Genomic DNA, 15,892 nt, shown 5'->3' with positions numbered 1-15,892 from the left:
AGCACGGCATCCAACATTGAAGCTTCTGGCTCTTTTTTAAAAAGCCCAGAGACTGAAAAAAGGAGATACTGGTTCCCAGAGAGTAATGCCACTCTGACGCGCACAAGAGCGCCGAGGTCGCGCCGTCATTGGCCCAGATGTTATCACGTGACGGGGCTATGCAAAGAGGACGGTAAACATCACCCAGTACAGATAATTAAATGGAGAAAAATGCGGCGAAGTAAGGTGACCGTACCTATAAAGGGATTTAGCTTTTGTCGCGTCTGCTTCAGTTGAGATTGATTTTGTATCTTTATTTATTTTTTAAAAAGTAAGATACATACGAGCAGCCTAATTTTGATTGATTAAGGTTAAAATCCATCATCCAAAATGCTCGAATTGGATAATATTGGCTTGAAAATGCTTATTTTTATGTGTGAGTTTCAAATAAGAGTCGGTTATTGGAAAGTGGTCAACAATTTCAAAAAGAAACAGCTAGGACTCAACCATCTACATATGACTAATGTGCGTAGCCTTATGGCCTTTACGCACGCACACATTGACCAGCCTTTGTCTGCGTCGCTATATGAAGTGAGTATCATTACGCAGTCATTAACGAAAGGAGATTTTCATTTCTAACAACATCATGTTATAGAATATTGTATTCCAGCGTTGCACATAATAAAGAAGGAATTTAACATACTTCTACGCGTGCAGATGCATAGATACACTTTGTGTTATACTTGTCCGTCTGTACTCTGCACAAAACAGCGCATTCTGCAAAATGCTTTAGAAAAGTACGCGAGTCAACACAGTTCAAGTCATTTCATCTATACATGCACATATTTGTAGAACCTCAGTCAGAGGCACCCTCCCCTTCAAATGTCTCCATACTAATTTCAGGTAGAAATCTAGAAAATCGAGCGTAACGCCACTGTTTGAGGTGAATGTTCCAAACACTCCACTTCCGACGTGTTTACAATATGCAAAGAGAGAAAACAGCTCTCTGCTTGGCAGTGTGTAAGTGTTTTCACATAGGAGGTAGACGCGGCTGGAGGCCAAGGTCAAGTTGAAAGTTGCTGTCTAGCCATCCAGCCCGTCGGGCTATTCAGGCTTTGAAGGGACCGTCTGAGCTCTTGAAAAGAGCGGAAGAGGGGTGAGAATTCCTGTCCAATGAAAGCTATTGGAGGACATTAACTTTTACTATCATTTTGTTTTCTCCAACGTTTATGCTCACGAACTAGTCCTTACGCGCTCCGCTTGGGTGGTGCGTACTTTTGTATCACAAGGTTGGAAATATAAAAGGAATGTTGGTGTCTTTTTTATGTGCTGATCTTTTGGAGGTTTTCTTTTGGCAGGTACGTGTGAAAATGATGTTGATCTCAGAACAGAGGGGACGGGGTAGACGTGTCGTGTGTGTGTGCGTGTGTGTGCGCGCGTGTGCGTGTCTATGTGTGTCTGGTCTACTGGTTTGTGTTTACGACCAGTGGCACTCCGTCTATTCTGTGTTGGAGGAAATGGACCTGGTAGAGCTTTCACTGGTTTTCTTACCAGGCTTTGCGAATCCAGCACGAGCCTAGTTGAGTTTTGTAATTGTGCTGGTGTGTAACCTGCTGCTGGAGGATAAAAATCAACCAAACAGAAGCTGCCACTCACGCGCGTAAACACTAATGCAGACGTCTGCTTTTCAGCCTATAGACGTATGATGTTTATATAAATTCTAAAAAAAAAAAAAAAAAAAAAAAGCTTCTTGGGTCTCATCTGCTTCCTTTGATTTATCAAAAGATAAACTTACACGTTAGTACGTCCCAACATAAAACCACCTTAAATAACATTGCAAATCATTTTGAATCAGAGAGACTTTGTTTTTGTTTTTTTTTTTCAAAAAGCCTGAATATATGCTAACTTCCAAACTACAGCATATCAAAGCCCCAAATTATTAGCTGTGAGACCTGATGTATTCTAATTGCAGTTTTATACATGAATTTGGGTGTTTGTGTTGTATGCCTGATCGCACTGGGGGATAAAAATCATACTGTGCGAAAAGGCGCCGTACACAGCGAACAATGGTGGACTAAGGTTGTTTTACTTTACAACAACCACGACTGAAGGGTGGTGTGTGTTGTAGCAACAAAATATGTACTTCATGTTTTGTCTCTGGGGGAGGTGCATCATTTCTGTTAACTATAATGGAACTACGTAGAACTGCATTATTTTTGATTTTTGTTGTTTTTGTTATTTGCACTTATTTCATGCGGTAACATCTTAACTTTAATCCAAATAAGAGGAAAATTACCAGGTTTACTATCATGTTCTGTGTTTGATTAAAAACAGTTTAAAAGAATATCCTACTAACACAAGGCCTTTTGAAATAACACTCACTAAACACAACCTTATGCTTCTTATTATAGTTAGTTATTATATCAGGCGTTAACCGTGCAGAAATGCAAGCGCAGAAAACACAATAGGCGTCTGTCTTTGGGGTTCAAAATGCAAACTGTCTTTCTTTCATTTGCATTACATACACTGCTTCAAAAATCTATTTCTGTATGTATTTATGTATTAAAGAATTTTCCATGCACCATTCCTCAAGTTCACAATTATTTAAATCGAGCGTGATTATATGCAATTTTCTTCATAAGCGAAATTTTAGAAGCTGCGCTGCTGTCACAATTCGGCGAGCGACAACATAATATGCTTCAAACTATGATCAAAATAGCCTTGATGTCTCTTGACGTTGTCACACACAAAAAAGTTTATGTCATGAAATCATTCAGCAACATGCAGCAACAGCTGTGAGTCATGGAGTAACTGTACAAGGCCTAGCCTGTTGCGCACTGCCCTGTGGCGTTTTCTTCAATGTAGGCAAATCCAGCTTCAAAATAAACACGAATGCGTTAATCATTAACCATTCCTTACGCTGTGGTTGTCAAGTTATATTGTACATCATCTATCAGTATGACAGTCATGTGAAGTCCACCAGGCTCCAGCGAGGTGTTTTCATTCAGTACGTAAGTTTGAGCCATGATTAGAACATTATTTTGTTTCTCCAGTCCTGCTGTCCCAACAAGCCTGCGCCCAAGGTGGCCGCTGGCGCGCACATGTGCTCAGTCCAGACGTGAGACACCCCAAAGTACAATGAGCACACACACACACACACACACACACACACACACACACACACACACACACACACACAATAAGACCGGCTCACACGTTGTCCCGCCAAATAGACGCACGTCTTACTATGGCGTTAAATTCCTGCCTCGTCGGAAACAGAAACGCTTATTCATTGTTCATTTGACACAGACTTCTCATTCAGCTGTCGGCAGGAAATGTATTGGAGATAACAATGATCAGACTGAATAAAGTTCTCAGTGAAATAACTCAATGATAGTGAAGTTAAACGTTTCCTTGTTTTCATATGGACCCCTTTCCTGGTCTATCTGAAGGATGCCTGGAGGTTCCTACGACTCTGGGGGCTTGGCAGCACAGCCTGGAGGCTTTTCTCTGAGGTCATTATCAAGGTTCAACCCCCTGTTTGTACTGGCAACCAAATTACGCAGCGCCCGGGAGAAAGAGCGCATTTATTCCACGGCCTCAGCGCCTGAAGCCTGCATGGATGAAGTTGGGAAAGGGCCATATAAAGTTATGCGCAGCAATAAATTTCTATCTTTAATAGCATAAATTGTGTTATAAACCGGGCTGCTAAGACGAACTACACGCAGTCAAATGTCAGACGTGTCGGTGACACGTGTTTAAAGTAGACGGCTGTCAAAAAGTTGTCAAAACATAACAACCAATATGTTTCTGTGGTCAAAGCAGCGAACCGCAGGGCGGTCACACACTTGACTTTTCCATATTTTCTGGACGGTCGCCTGCTGTGTGATTATGAAGGACTGCGTAAAAATAACAAGAAAAACTGACCCACTTCATTCTCAGACCCACACACAGGAAGCCACCTAAAGGTCTACGGTTAACTGGGAAATTTCACTCCCAAGGTGTTCCTGATGTGTGCTCGTGACTGACACGCTGGCTGTACGCTTCAGCCTGTTTCTGTTTCTCCAGCAGAAGTCTTAAATGTTGCGTTAACAGCCTGCTAAAGCTACAGCCTGTGAGCTGCATGTGAACTCATTTATTGGCATACAGGAATCTCCAAATGTAAAAGTCTGCTATTTGTTTCATTGAAAGGTACACATCTGTGGTATTTTTGGTTGGAATTGCAACTGGACGGATGTAGACTATGATGGAGGGGAAAACAGTGCCCACTTTTTAAATTTCATCATTCTGGAAAAATGTGTGTCTGTGCGCCATTTTGAGCCCTGCTCTGTTACAGATGACCAGAAAAGGGGAGGAAATACATAATTTAAGGCCTACTTTTATATTTATTCTCTGGAGAAAGCTCACTTCAAGTCTCATTATTGTTATTATTATTATTATTATTATTAGTAGTAGTAGTAGTAGTAGTAGTAGTAGTAGTAGTAGTAGTAGTAGTAGTAGGTAGTAGGTAGTAGTAGTAGTAGTAGTATTAATATTATTATTACTGTATCCTTTGTTGTTGATCATGTCATTTATCCTCATCAGGATACGATGTGATCTAATCTGCCATTTCGGCCTGTCGTTATTTGCATCCAGCACGAAGGCCGATATGAAAGAACGTGTTTCTGGGTGCATCTTCGGGAGCCTTGCGCACCATAAATATTACCTACAAATAAGCTACATTAAATAGAAACTTGATGTAGCCTAAGTGATGCGTCACTCAATGCACTGCTGAACACCTCCACTTGTTATATCTCAGATGATCTGCTGTGTTTTTTTATTGGGGAAAAAAATGACGTGTGTACAGTGAAAGCGTGCATATGAAGATGCTGCAGTGAGTTTAATTTACAATCTTTATTTATGTATTTTTTTTAAGCTCTTATAGACAATCAGTCGAAACTAAACGAAAATAGTGGCAAAAGTTAATTAGCAGCGTTCAGCCTTTAATTATCACCGATTATTAAAATATACAAATAAAAAACAGTGCAAACAGTTGACTTGGAAACGTTTACTTTGAAATTGGCTGTAGAAGATTTTTAAAGCAAAGTAAAACAAGATATCTATTCTATTTTATTTTTATTTTTTTTTAAGTTGCCTAAATATTGCGTGATGTGTTTAATTTAGTTACTTACAAAAGCATAGTTCACTTCTTGGAAATCTTGCTTATTGTTTTCATAACTTCCTCATAAACATGCTTGTCTGTTTCGTGATTGATCGCCTCATTTTATTAAAATGTTGTTTTATTAAATTACGTCTGCACACTCATTGATTCATTCATAATGTCGCTGACTAGAGTGTCGTGTTCAATATGCAAAGTTCTCTAAAAATATTTTTTTCCCGTCAGTTATCTCTATTTCCCGTATGCTATTTAAATGAGTTAAATATTGTACCTTATCGGTGAATATGAAAGATCGAAACGCTATGATTCATTTGAGCCCTCTATCGGCTCTATCTGTAACACACTGTCACATGTAAATCAGTCGGAAGCCAGTCTGAATGTGGCATTATACCCACACGACATCAGCACCTGAACGCATCGCAAAACGCCTGCAGTTGGAGAAATGTTCTCGAAAGGCGCAATTTTAGCAGAGACATAAAGAAAACAGAGGGACGTTCACTTGCAATGAGACTGATGACAGAAACACTCTCTAAAAATAAAAACCCATTTGCAAGCACAGACAGACTTGTAAATATCGCCTCTCGCAAAGATGCCAGGGACGCACCGACCAGCCTAAAGAATTACATGCACTCTTGTGAAACGTCAGGGCTTTGCACCTGGTGTGTTGCCTTGCTGCTGCTGAATTGGTGGTAAGCCATACCCCATGATGTTTTTCCCTTTAATGGGGTAATACAGGCCTGATCTCAGTGGCTTGCTAAGCCCTTGGTGTAATAGGGTGTGCAGGATGGAGAGGGGAAGAGTGATAAAAGCGGGTCTTACAGCGCAGAGATTTCCAGCTGTATAGTCATCAGGACATGTTTCGCTCCAAGGTCAGCGAGTTAAACTCTCTGGTAGCTGCGTCATTCTGTTTCAAGGCCAAGTTGAAGCAACGAAGACGGGAGGGGCCACGATAATGAAGGAGAGGCTAAATGTTATTTTCTTCCAGGTTCTGGCTCCTTGTGTGAAACGCGGTGCGCCCCAGCCAGCGGCACACCGACCATCTACCAAACCCATTCATGCACCATTCGATCACACACTCAAACACTTTTTGTGCCAAAAGCAAATATTCTGACAGGTCTGCACTGCCAGGGCCGCGGATTGGATTACATGCGTACTGCGCAGACTCCATGGTCAAGTTCAAGTTGGGCTGGCTAGTAAAACTGAGGGGCGCATTCTGCAGTGTCTGCCGCGGGGGGCGCTCCCCCTCTTTGATCTCCCCCTGCAAAACTAGACACTGAAGCAGAGCCACTGCACCTCAATGTTCTGCACTTCTGCCACCAAGAATGTGCAGGATGTGGACCAACTGTGTGTTTTCAAAATATCTATTCTGCATATCGTAATTCCTTCATGTAAATAAGGAAAAAAAAAAAAGGTTCCATAATCAGCACTCTCCAAACCCGTTCGCTGTCCTTCACTATCTAAAACACACACAATATAAGTGACACTACTGTAAACCTACAAGGTCATTCATCTGTTGCGCAAAAGCCTTTCTAAGTGTTATCTTCGAATGATCACAAGATCCTATCTGCCCCGGCCAAGACCTATTGCATAACTCCTGGTAAGTAACAAAACAGTGGGACCTTTGCCATCTTTGGATGTCTCACTAAAAGACTATATGGTAACCCATCTTTATGATTTTGAAAGTAAACCAGTCACGTCTTTCAAAACAAAGGAACTATTGAATCAGCCATGTCGGATGTGATCTGCCAAAATCAAACCTACATGCAAGCTGCACTAAATATTGGCCACATAAGAACAATATGAGAGAAAATACACAAGATTCACCATTTATCAGTTCACGTGTACGTCAGTTAAACTAACCCAGTACAGGGAATGAAAATCAACAGTTCCTTAAGTTACGCACTAACTCTTTCCTCTGTGCCACAAAGACCGGAATGAAACAAATTCAATTTCCCTTTTCCCGTCTGACTCAAGAGGATATTTATGGTTCGACGGAGAAGTTTCTTCAGAACTTTTCATTCCGTTTTCCATTAGTTTATGGTTCCTTATTAAGGATTTTCAGACTGATCTTTGAGTCTGGTGCTCTTGGTTGAGTCTCAAAAAACTCCAAAATACCATCAGAATTTAAGTCTCTCAAAGACATTAATTAATTAAAGCATATTTACACAACAGACAGACAGACAGACAGACAGACAGACAGACAGACAGACAGACAGACGGATAGGTTATTAGAAAATCTAAGTGTGCTTTTGCAAACTCTTAAAAGCTGCAACATCAAGTCGTCAGCGAGAGAGAAGAAAGAGAGGTGTGTGTGTGTGTGTGTGTGTGTGTGTGTGTGTGTGTGTGTGTGTGTGTGTGTGTGTGTGTGTGTGGGGTGGTGGTGGGGGGGGGGGGGGGGGGTACTTTTTCCTTTGCTGGCCAGATGAAAGACTCGAGGGAGAAAGCCAAAGGAATTTCCCTCAATCCCTGCTTGGGGGGAGGGGGCGGCCGCCGCTGGGGCCTTTTCCCTCATTCGGACAGGCGAGGGCGCACAAGGACAGCGGAGGCTGCTGGAGCTCCACAGTCTGTCTCCCTCTCCTCTCTTTTGAGACCACATGACTCCACCTCTCTACATCATGGCCGTCAAAGTATGCCACCATGGCCTTCAGCAGCAGATCTCGGATCTGGTCAAAAATCGGAGGAGAGGCTGTTTCTGGAGGCATCAGGTATGCTTGGGTCCTTGTGATGCAATACCATTTTTCACCACAGCTTGAAACTCTGCTTGATATTATTTTGATATTGTTATAGGTCATATGTTAAGGTAGGTCATCAGGTGCAGATCTTAAAAATATGACCACATCACCACAAGTGCATTGATAGTGAGAGCTCGCTTAATTTTTGTCAATAGTCCCCACATACACTTTGTATTGGTGATGAAGCATAAACATATAATTTACAGTCATTGAGGCTTAAAGAAGTGAATATTTGTCGTTGCTTGAAGGCGGAAAGTTGGAGCAAACGCTGCGTGAACTTGATTACTGCCTGAGGACGCATTAACCTCAGACACCTTTCAGCGGACGTTGTGTGCACTGCATCCTTCACAGTTTCCCATCGAGGATATATGAGACTGAATGTGCTACAACTGTGTTAAATCCGCATTAGGCCCGTGATCCCAGAGAGAGTCTATCTGTTCCCTAAACACACAGGAAGTTAATGGGTGGTGAGCTCATCATCTCAGCGTCAGCCCCTACAAGAACATGTCCTGAACTGTGACTCCTCCTTTATCGTTGCTCAGTGACTTTTTACTGAATGATATAGATCCCTCTCTCTCTCTCTCTCTCTCTCTCTCTCTCTCTCTCTCTCTCTCTGTCCCATCACTTCTGCCCCACACTTCTGGTTGAGGCATTGTCACAGCAGCACACCATGATGTTGTATTTTTTTCCTCTTTTAAATGCATGTGGTTGAATGAGACAGAGGCTCACTTCTGATGTGCAGATATTCATTTAAAGTATGTACACACATACAGTTGTTATGGTAATAAGAGGCTTCATAGCTTGTTTAATAGGCACAAATAATGACTTGCTGGAGTCCACATTGTTGTCTTCAAGGACTTCATGTCAAATGGTGTGTTATCTAAACTCTGACCGTAAGACTTGACCCTTGAGGACTTCACTTGACTCCACTTTAGGTGGAGTGGAGGTGGTGGGAGAACGGGGGGAGGATAGAGATGGGGGGATGCAGACTAAAGTGCAAGCGTATCATACATTTTGATTGATAAGTGTTCGCTTTTATCCTTAAAATATTCTACAACTCTGCACTAACTACAATCATGATGATCAAAAGATAAAGTTCATACAAAATTGTGAATTAAAATTTTATGTTATTGGTGGTTTTTCTCTTTATTACGTAAAACAATCATTCAATAAGTTTGTATTAACTCAGTGAAGATAGAGATAGATAGATAGATAGATAGATAGATAGATAGATAGATAGATAGATAGATGTGTTTTCCATAGCTGCTTGTTGTGCCCCTTGACGCCCCTCACCTTCCTCTCGACACTGACATGTCTCCGTCTGTTTACCCATATCCAATCAATGCGTGTCGTCATCAGGGGGGGGACCATCATGACGACGGGCCTATTAAGAATGACAGCTCTGGAGAAAGAGAGAGAGAGAGAGAGGGTAAATGGTGATCCCTCCCAGAGCTCCCTCTGCGCACTCTGGAGCGCTCTTCTCTCAGGGTCAGACCGGATTGCATCCCCTCTTTTTTCCAGAAGCCTCTCCTTCTCCTCGGGACTCAACCCCCCCACCCGCCTCCACCATCATCACCACTACAACACGCACACACCCCTCCAACCTGAAAATCATCGCCTTGGTTTTTGACGGCTCGCACTCTCCCGCGTAGTCGAGGTTTTTAAGTCGTGCTTGTGATGGAAAGCAGAGAGGAGATGGTGATGCTGGCGGAGGGAGGTCAGCTTGGCAAGAGCGGCTCTAAATTGACGGAAGCCATCGGGAGCCCCGTGCGAGAACCGCAGGGGAAGCCGGGCCACAGGAGCTGTCTGAGCCCCGGCGCTGCGCCCTACTCCCGGGACAGGACGGAGGTGGTGATAGAGGAGAGCGCACGGAGGAATATGTGCGCCGATATGAGGCCAGTTGGCACGTCTTCCTCCGGAGAGAGGCACCGGACTGATCACCACCACAAAGACGGCAGCAGCTCAGACACCGAGTCGGACTTCTACGAGGAAATTGATGTCAGCTGCACGCCTGAAAGCATGGACTACCCAACAGCTAAAGGTAGGTTTGGGAGCTGCATGCCACTGCGGCTTTTCTGTGACTGCATGGTTGTGCTAATGAGTTGATTGAACGCCAACGTGGATTATGTCAATCGGAGATGTCAATGTGCACCCGGACTTAAAACATAAAAATAAATAAAATGCATAATTATGTGCAATGAAATCGAAATTTCAAACGACACTATTTTAATACAGTTTAGCGTCAATAACAGCAAGATATAAGTGCAGTCGGTGCTGCACAGCTGTTCTGTCAAATGACCAGTGTGGCTGGAGACACGCTGAGGTGACACCCACAATCTAACCAGGCATTTTCCCCTCAGTTTGACAGTGAGTCACTCGTAGAGCAAATCAGCTCAGAGCCTATATATTTACTGCATGAGGAGGAATGCAGGATTTTATGTAAACCACAAGCAAAAACGTGAAGGGAAGGCCACTAACATGGGGGTTTGTGTCTATCCGGCGTCGTCTAAGAAGCAAACACTGAAGACCGTCTGCTGCAAATGTGTCACATCCCTTACCGAAATTAGACGTAAATATTAATAGACATATATGAATCATTTGTGGTTGCTGTTCCCTTCAAACCAAAAGGATGACAAGAAGACAAATGAATGGCAACAATACAAGCTCATGAAGCATCATTTTAGTCAACTAAATATGTTCAACATATCAAAACAATCTGGAAAATAATACTGCTAAAAATAGCACTTGTTAAAACTGCACAAAAGACGACACGAGCTGCCGACGCTGTACGTCAAGAAGGCCCTAAATAATAAAAGTGAAAGAGAGAGGTAAAAATATTGAAATCGTCTTCAAATGCCACCTCTTAGAAAATATCAAATACGAAACGAATGAAAGAAATAAAACACTCAATGTGTTTTTCTTCCATTTAAATGATTCTGCTGCATGGTGTTTGAAACTGTATGCTAATCATATCTGATTAATCATTCTGCGTACTGATTCAGGTCGAAATGGGGATTCTCCGGGTCATCCGAGTGAGACCGGCGCTGACCCGGGTACGACTGTCCCGGGTCAGGGCTCTCTGTCCTATTCAGCGGATCAGATTCGCCGGTACCGGACAGCGTTCACCCGGGAGCAGATCGCACGGCTGGAGAAGGAGTTTTACCGGGAGAACTACGTGTCGAGGCCGCGGAGATGCGAACTGGCGGCCGCCTTAAATCTACCTGAAACCACAATCAAGGTGAGATATTACTCTGTCTCAAAGGAGCAGAGCTGAGGCAGGCCTCCATCTGAGAATACAGGCTCATGTTTTGTGGGCACGTAAAGGTCTATCAAAAGTAGAGTCCTGTTTAAAAAACGGATTCTGAAAGGTGATTTTTTTAAAATACCGAAATATACAAAGAAATTTGAAAAAAAAAACCCGCAAGGCCTTGATTTTTATTTTCTTTTTATTTTTTTGTTATTTTTTTAATTATCTTCATTTAAAAAAATCAAATGGAACAAGAACAATAGTAAAATTCCACATAATTCGCAAGACAAATTCAAACAAAAGCAAAAACTCGCAGTAACCCAAATTCAAATCGGTGCGTAAAAGCGGAACTACTGTATGAGCTACATATCTGCTTTGTTATTGTGGTTTGTCTTTGAACCAGTGGGGGACGTAGTTAATATTTGACTCGGTGTGTCTCTGTCCCAGGTGTGGTTTCAGAACCGCAGGATGAAAGACAAGCGCCAGCGTCTGGCCATGACGTGGCCTCACCCCGCGGACCCGGCCTTCTACACCTACATGATGAGCCACGCGGCGGCCACGGGGAACCTGCCCTACCCCTTCCCGTCCCACCTGCCGCTACCTTACTACTCCCACCTGGGTGTGGGAGCTGGCTCGGCTCCGGCCGCCACCCCATTCTCCAACCCCCTGCGTTCCCTTGACAGTTTCCGGATGCTGTCTCACCCCTACCAGAGGCCGGAGCTCCTGTGCGCCTTTAGACACCCGTCCCTGTACCCGGGTCCGACCCACGGCCTCGGTCCCGGAGGAAGCCCCTGCTCCTGCCTGGCCTGTCACTCCAGTCAATCCAACGGTATCTCAGCCAGGCCCTCCGCCTCGGACTTCGCTTGCTCCCCAACTAGCAGGACTGACGCTTTTGTCACTTTCACGCCTTCAATTCTCAGCAAATCCTCATCTGTGACATTAGACCAGAGGGAAGAAGTGCCTCTGACCAGATAAAACCAAAACAAACCAACCCTTGTTCTCTATGTTAGCCTTTACCATAAGCTTTTAACCTAACATATTATATGATCAGGACTGAAACAGCATGAAGAGGTAGCCTGTAAGCAGTGAAAGCCACCTTAGACTTGAGGCAAGATAATTAGCCAGATCTTCAGCTTTGTGACGCACAACGGATCTTCCCATTACTGAAAAATAATAATCCCATTGCAGAGCCAGGGCAGTGGTCTGAAATATGACGGCACGGACACAAAAGCAGATTTGATTTTTAGAAGATTAATTTGATGTGTGAGAGAGAGGGGATCCAGAGAAACGTTTAAATCTCCGTGATGGATGACGTTAAGGTTTTTATCATTTCTTGTCGTCTCTTTACGCGTCCAAATCGACCTACATGTATTGTTAGTTAGCGAGAATGATGCTTTCCGTCTCTCTTTTTAACAAGGGGATTTGTTAACAGACTGCGCCCGTCTCATTATAACGCAGCTCTCCACACCGGGGCCCTCCACGGCGGCCCGGGCCGAAATGTGCAGATGCTAGGAAAATTAGTAAGTGATGTATATGTACGACCCGGTGAATTTTGAGTGTTGAATTAATGATAATACCAGGAAGGGATCGTTACTGCCAAAAGGTAACAAGGCGCCAGGGGAACGGATTACTACAGCCCGCACGGTTTGACGAGGGGAGGGGAGGGAGAGGGACCCAGAAGAGGATGGAGAGAGACAGAGGGAGGACAATCACAATGAAAAAAAAAAAATAGAAGTGAACATTTTTAAAGGCCATCGAACACTCTTTCAGTTCTCTCCCTTTACGACATGAGAGCCAGTTCTCCAATCTGATGAAAATGTGATTGATATGCGCCTACAGGCCTCTTTTAAAATATGATTTCTCGCTTTGCACTGCTACAGTGGCGCCACATTAGTGGGTTTTTTGTGGAGAAAGTGGACTAACAAGTGACTGATTATGTTGTTTTTGTTGGTTATTATTTTATTTTATTTTATTTTATTTTATTTTATTTTATTTTGGCTGGGTTGTCCTCAACGTCTAATTTGCAATAAACACTGTCAAAGAATCAATGGAGCAACGGAGTGTGTGTCTTCTCAACACCTTTATGATGTTATTTAAATGGCCAACAGCCCGAATAGGGGTATAAGAGAATGGAAATTCATCCATTACCTAAATGTTACGGAACAAAATCGGATTCAAACAACTTTTCCTCCCTTCAGGTCATTTTCATTTCGCTTGTAGCCTGTTAAGGATTTTCTGTGCTGACAATTGGAGTCTCACCCACACCAACCCCCTCCAATAATAACACTAATTTTGTTCTCAAGCGGTTGGTGTCAAAAACGCCAGTGCGCCCCCATATCTCCTGATGGGACGGCTAGATTGACTGTGACAGTTAAGTGGTCCCCGGGCTCCACTAACGGCCCTCATATTTTCTCTCCGACCACTTAATAGACACGACAGAATTAGTTGTCTAGAGATATTGGAAATGCAAAGAGATCGATGATTTCAGAGAGGCCCTCCACCAATCAGTGGGATCTTAATTGGTCGCATTTGAGTGGGGCTGCGCAAATTAAAAGTCTTTTCTGAGCGTGATGGGATTTGGCGAGGTGCTGCGGCCCGCTGAGAGACACACAAATCACATTTTAAATGGGGTTTTAACGTCGTAGATGGGAGAGATTAGAAGTTTTGCAGTAATGTGCGCAGGCATTTAGCGCGGGCCTTACAGTCCACCTGGCAAAAAAGGCTGGCCAACTGCGTCACTGTAGCTAATCTAACAGGCAAGGTTTGCCTTTTTTCAAAAATACCCAACTCGTTTTTTGAGGTGAGACACTATCCTGCAGCCTTAACACTAACGAATAATTAGCAAAGCACATGAATTCAAAATACCCTGCTGCATTGTTTCCAAGCTGCCTCCTCCATGAACACGTATGCTGTGCCCAAACTAAAGCAGACCCCAAACGGTCACTTGATTTTCATCCTCCTCTGAAGCTTTCTGAGCTAAAAGGTTCATCCTAATCAGACACCGCACAAACACACGCCGCACCGATGTGCCCCCCCTCTCCCCCTACACTCGCGTTTGATTGATGGCCTTATTAACTGGAGTTCTTGTAAGTGTGACCGAGCTGATTAAAATGCATATGTTTGGAATAATACACCGTTTAAGCCGCCCGGGTCGAGGAGAAACCACAAGGCAGATTTATGTAAACTATCAGCCGGTGTCTTTAAGCCTGATGGGGACACGGGTCACGCAGGGAAATGGTTTTGGCTCGCGCATAATAAAATCGTGCTATAAAATAAAGACGAACCGAGTCAGGGTAGCTGAATATTCAAGAGGCGCAGTCTCTCCAAAATTCTGGTTTCATAGCGGGTTATTTTTAACAGCCTGGAAAGCTTGGAGCTGATTTTCATTTGGTTACACAGGAGCGGCAGCACTATACGATCATCTTCTAAAAGCCGCGTCACACTGTGCCAGAATGACATACTAAAGTGAGGCAAATTACAACCACATTTACCCAGCCACGCATATGGATCCCCATCTCTCTTCACTGCATAAACTACATGGCTGCATCCTCAGCGGCCTAATCCAGCATCAACATGCCATTTAATCGCTGAAAGATTGCGTATGACTGAGCTTCAAGATATGATGGGCTCATAGATTGCGCACAAAACACCAATTACACCAGCCTTACAAGATCCTATTTGTGCGAATTGGCTCAGGGCTCCCCAGCTCCCAAAACCAGCACAAAGCATTTTGATAGGGGCGGTGCAGTGCAGCTGTCCACCGGCAGCAAATTCAAAAACGCACCAAATGGATCTGTGGCTGCTGCTGCCGCTGTTTAAATTGGATTACATCCTAATTTACAGGCCCTTGTCGTAACGCAAGGGGCTGGCGGAGGCGTGGACGGACCAATCACACAGTAATGATGATGAATGGGAGATTAATGCGCATACAAGCAAGACAATTTAAGCCTTCATCTGTTTAAATAGGCTTCCAATATCATTTGGAAACGGGGGTCACGTTAAATCAATCGGGGGACGCGTGAAAGTCGTTTTCGGCGGCGTCTTTATCAGCCTTATTTACGGTGCACTGGAGACAGCTATATGCAGCTGGAAAATGGGCTGCTACGGGCTTGTGTGACATAGAAGAGCAAGAAAAAATACAGCAGGGTGGATTCAGAATACAAAAGGATGCTCTTAAATGTTTTGGTTGCTCAAATCAGAGCTGTTTCTCAAGGGTTCTGTGCTCATGCATGTTAAAATTTTCCTTTCTGGCCCGAAAATGAACATCTTTAATCCAAATACTCTCGCAATGTTGGGTTCTGTGGACCATGAAACGGCTCGTTGAAGAAAGGGCAGCATTTAAAGAAATACAGACATCAACAAGTTCACATTGTGTGGATTTTTCTGTCAACAGCAACAGCAAATCTGGTTTGTGGTGGGGTTATTTACGGGCCACCGATGGACCTAATTTATCCTACTTCACCAAACTACATGCAGAGTAGATGCAAGCTCATACAATCGGTCTGAAATCCCCCTTTTTTTTCTTCATAATTATCTTTCCTATGAGCACAAATTGGTTAATTGTCACAGTTCGTGAACAAAACCATTAACATCACTCATGGATGTCCACTTATGTCAACTTCAGATTGTAGCAGCATAAATGATTTCACCTCACGGCAGGAATTTTACCTCATTTCAGTGTATTTATGTGAGAAAGGGAAAAAAAAAAAAGAAGAGAATAGAAAAGATGCTTACACGTGCAGATGGTGTTGGATTAAACATTGGTGGCCGGTAGGT

The 15,892-nt window shown here is 43.4% G+C and overlaps 1 protein-coding gene across 2 annotated transcripts; it reads left to right on the top strand.

Annotated features, from left to right (window-relative positions):
• The first annotated feature begins 9,546 nt into the window (after positions 1-9,546).
• evx1 (even-skipped homeobox 1) lies at positions 9,547-12,091 on the top strand. 2 transcript variants are annotated; one of them, XM_076755326.1, is made up of 3 exons: positions 9,547-9,910; positions 10,962-11,107; positions 11,564-12,091. In XM_076755326.1, exons 1-3 carry the CDS (start codon positions 9,547-9,549, stop codon positions 12,089-12,091), a joined length of 1,038 nt encoding a protein of 345 aa, XP_076611441.1. The 2 variants fall into 2 exon arrangements, with proteins under 2 accessions (XP_076611441.1, XP_076611440.1); XM_076755325.1 differs by having other exon boundaries at positions 10,872-11,107.
• The last annotated feature ends 3,801 nt before the right edge of the window (positions 12,092-15,892 follow it).

Source organism: Chaetodon auriga, chromosome 17 (genome assembly GCF_051107435.1).
Source record: "Chaetodon auriga isolate fChaAug3 chromosome 17, fChaAug3.hap1, whole genome shotgun sequence".
Taxonomy (NCBI): Eukaryota; Metazoa; Chordata; class Actinopteri; order Chaetodontiformes; family Chaetodontidae; genus Chaetodon; species Chaetodon auriga.
Note: the sequence above shows the minus strand (reverse complement) of the source record. Positions and strands in the feature narration are given on the sequence as shown.

Excerpts from the sequence above, each read along its gene's own strand:
- evx1 (XM_076755325.1), top strand. The coding sequence starts at position 9,547 with ATGGAAAGCAGAGAGGAGATGGTGATGCTGGCGGAGGGAGGTCAGCTT. Across the intron at positions 9,911-10,871 it reads GGACTACCCAACAGCTAAAG|GTCGAAATGGGGATTCTCCG; the intron begins GTAGGTTTGGGA and ends GTACTGATTCAG. Across the intron at positions 11,108-11,563 it reads TACCTGAAACCACAATCAAG|GTGTGGTTTCAGAACCGCAG; the intron begins GTGAGATATTAC and ends TCTCTGTCCCAG.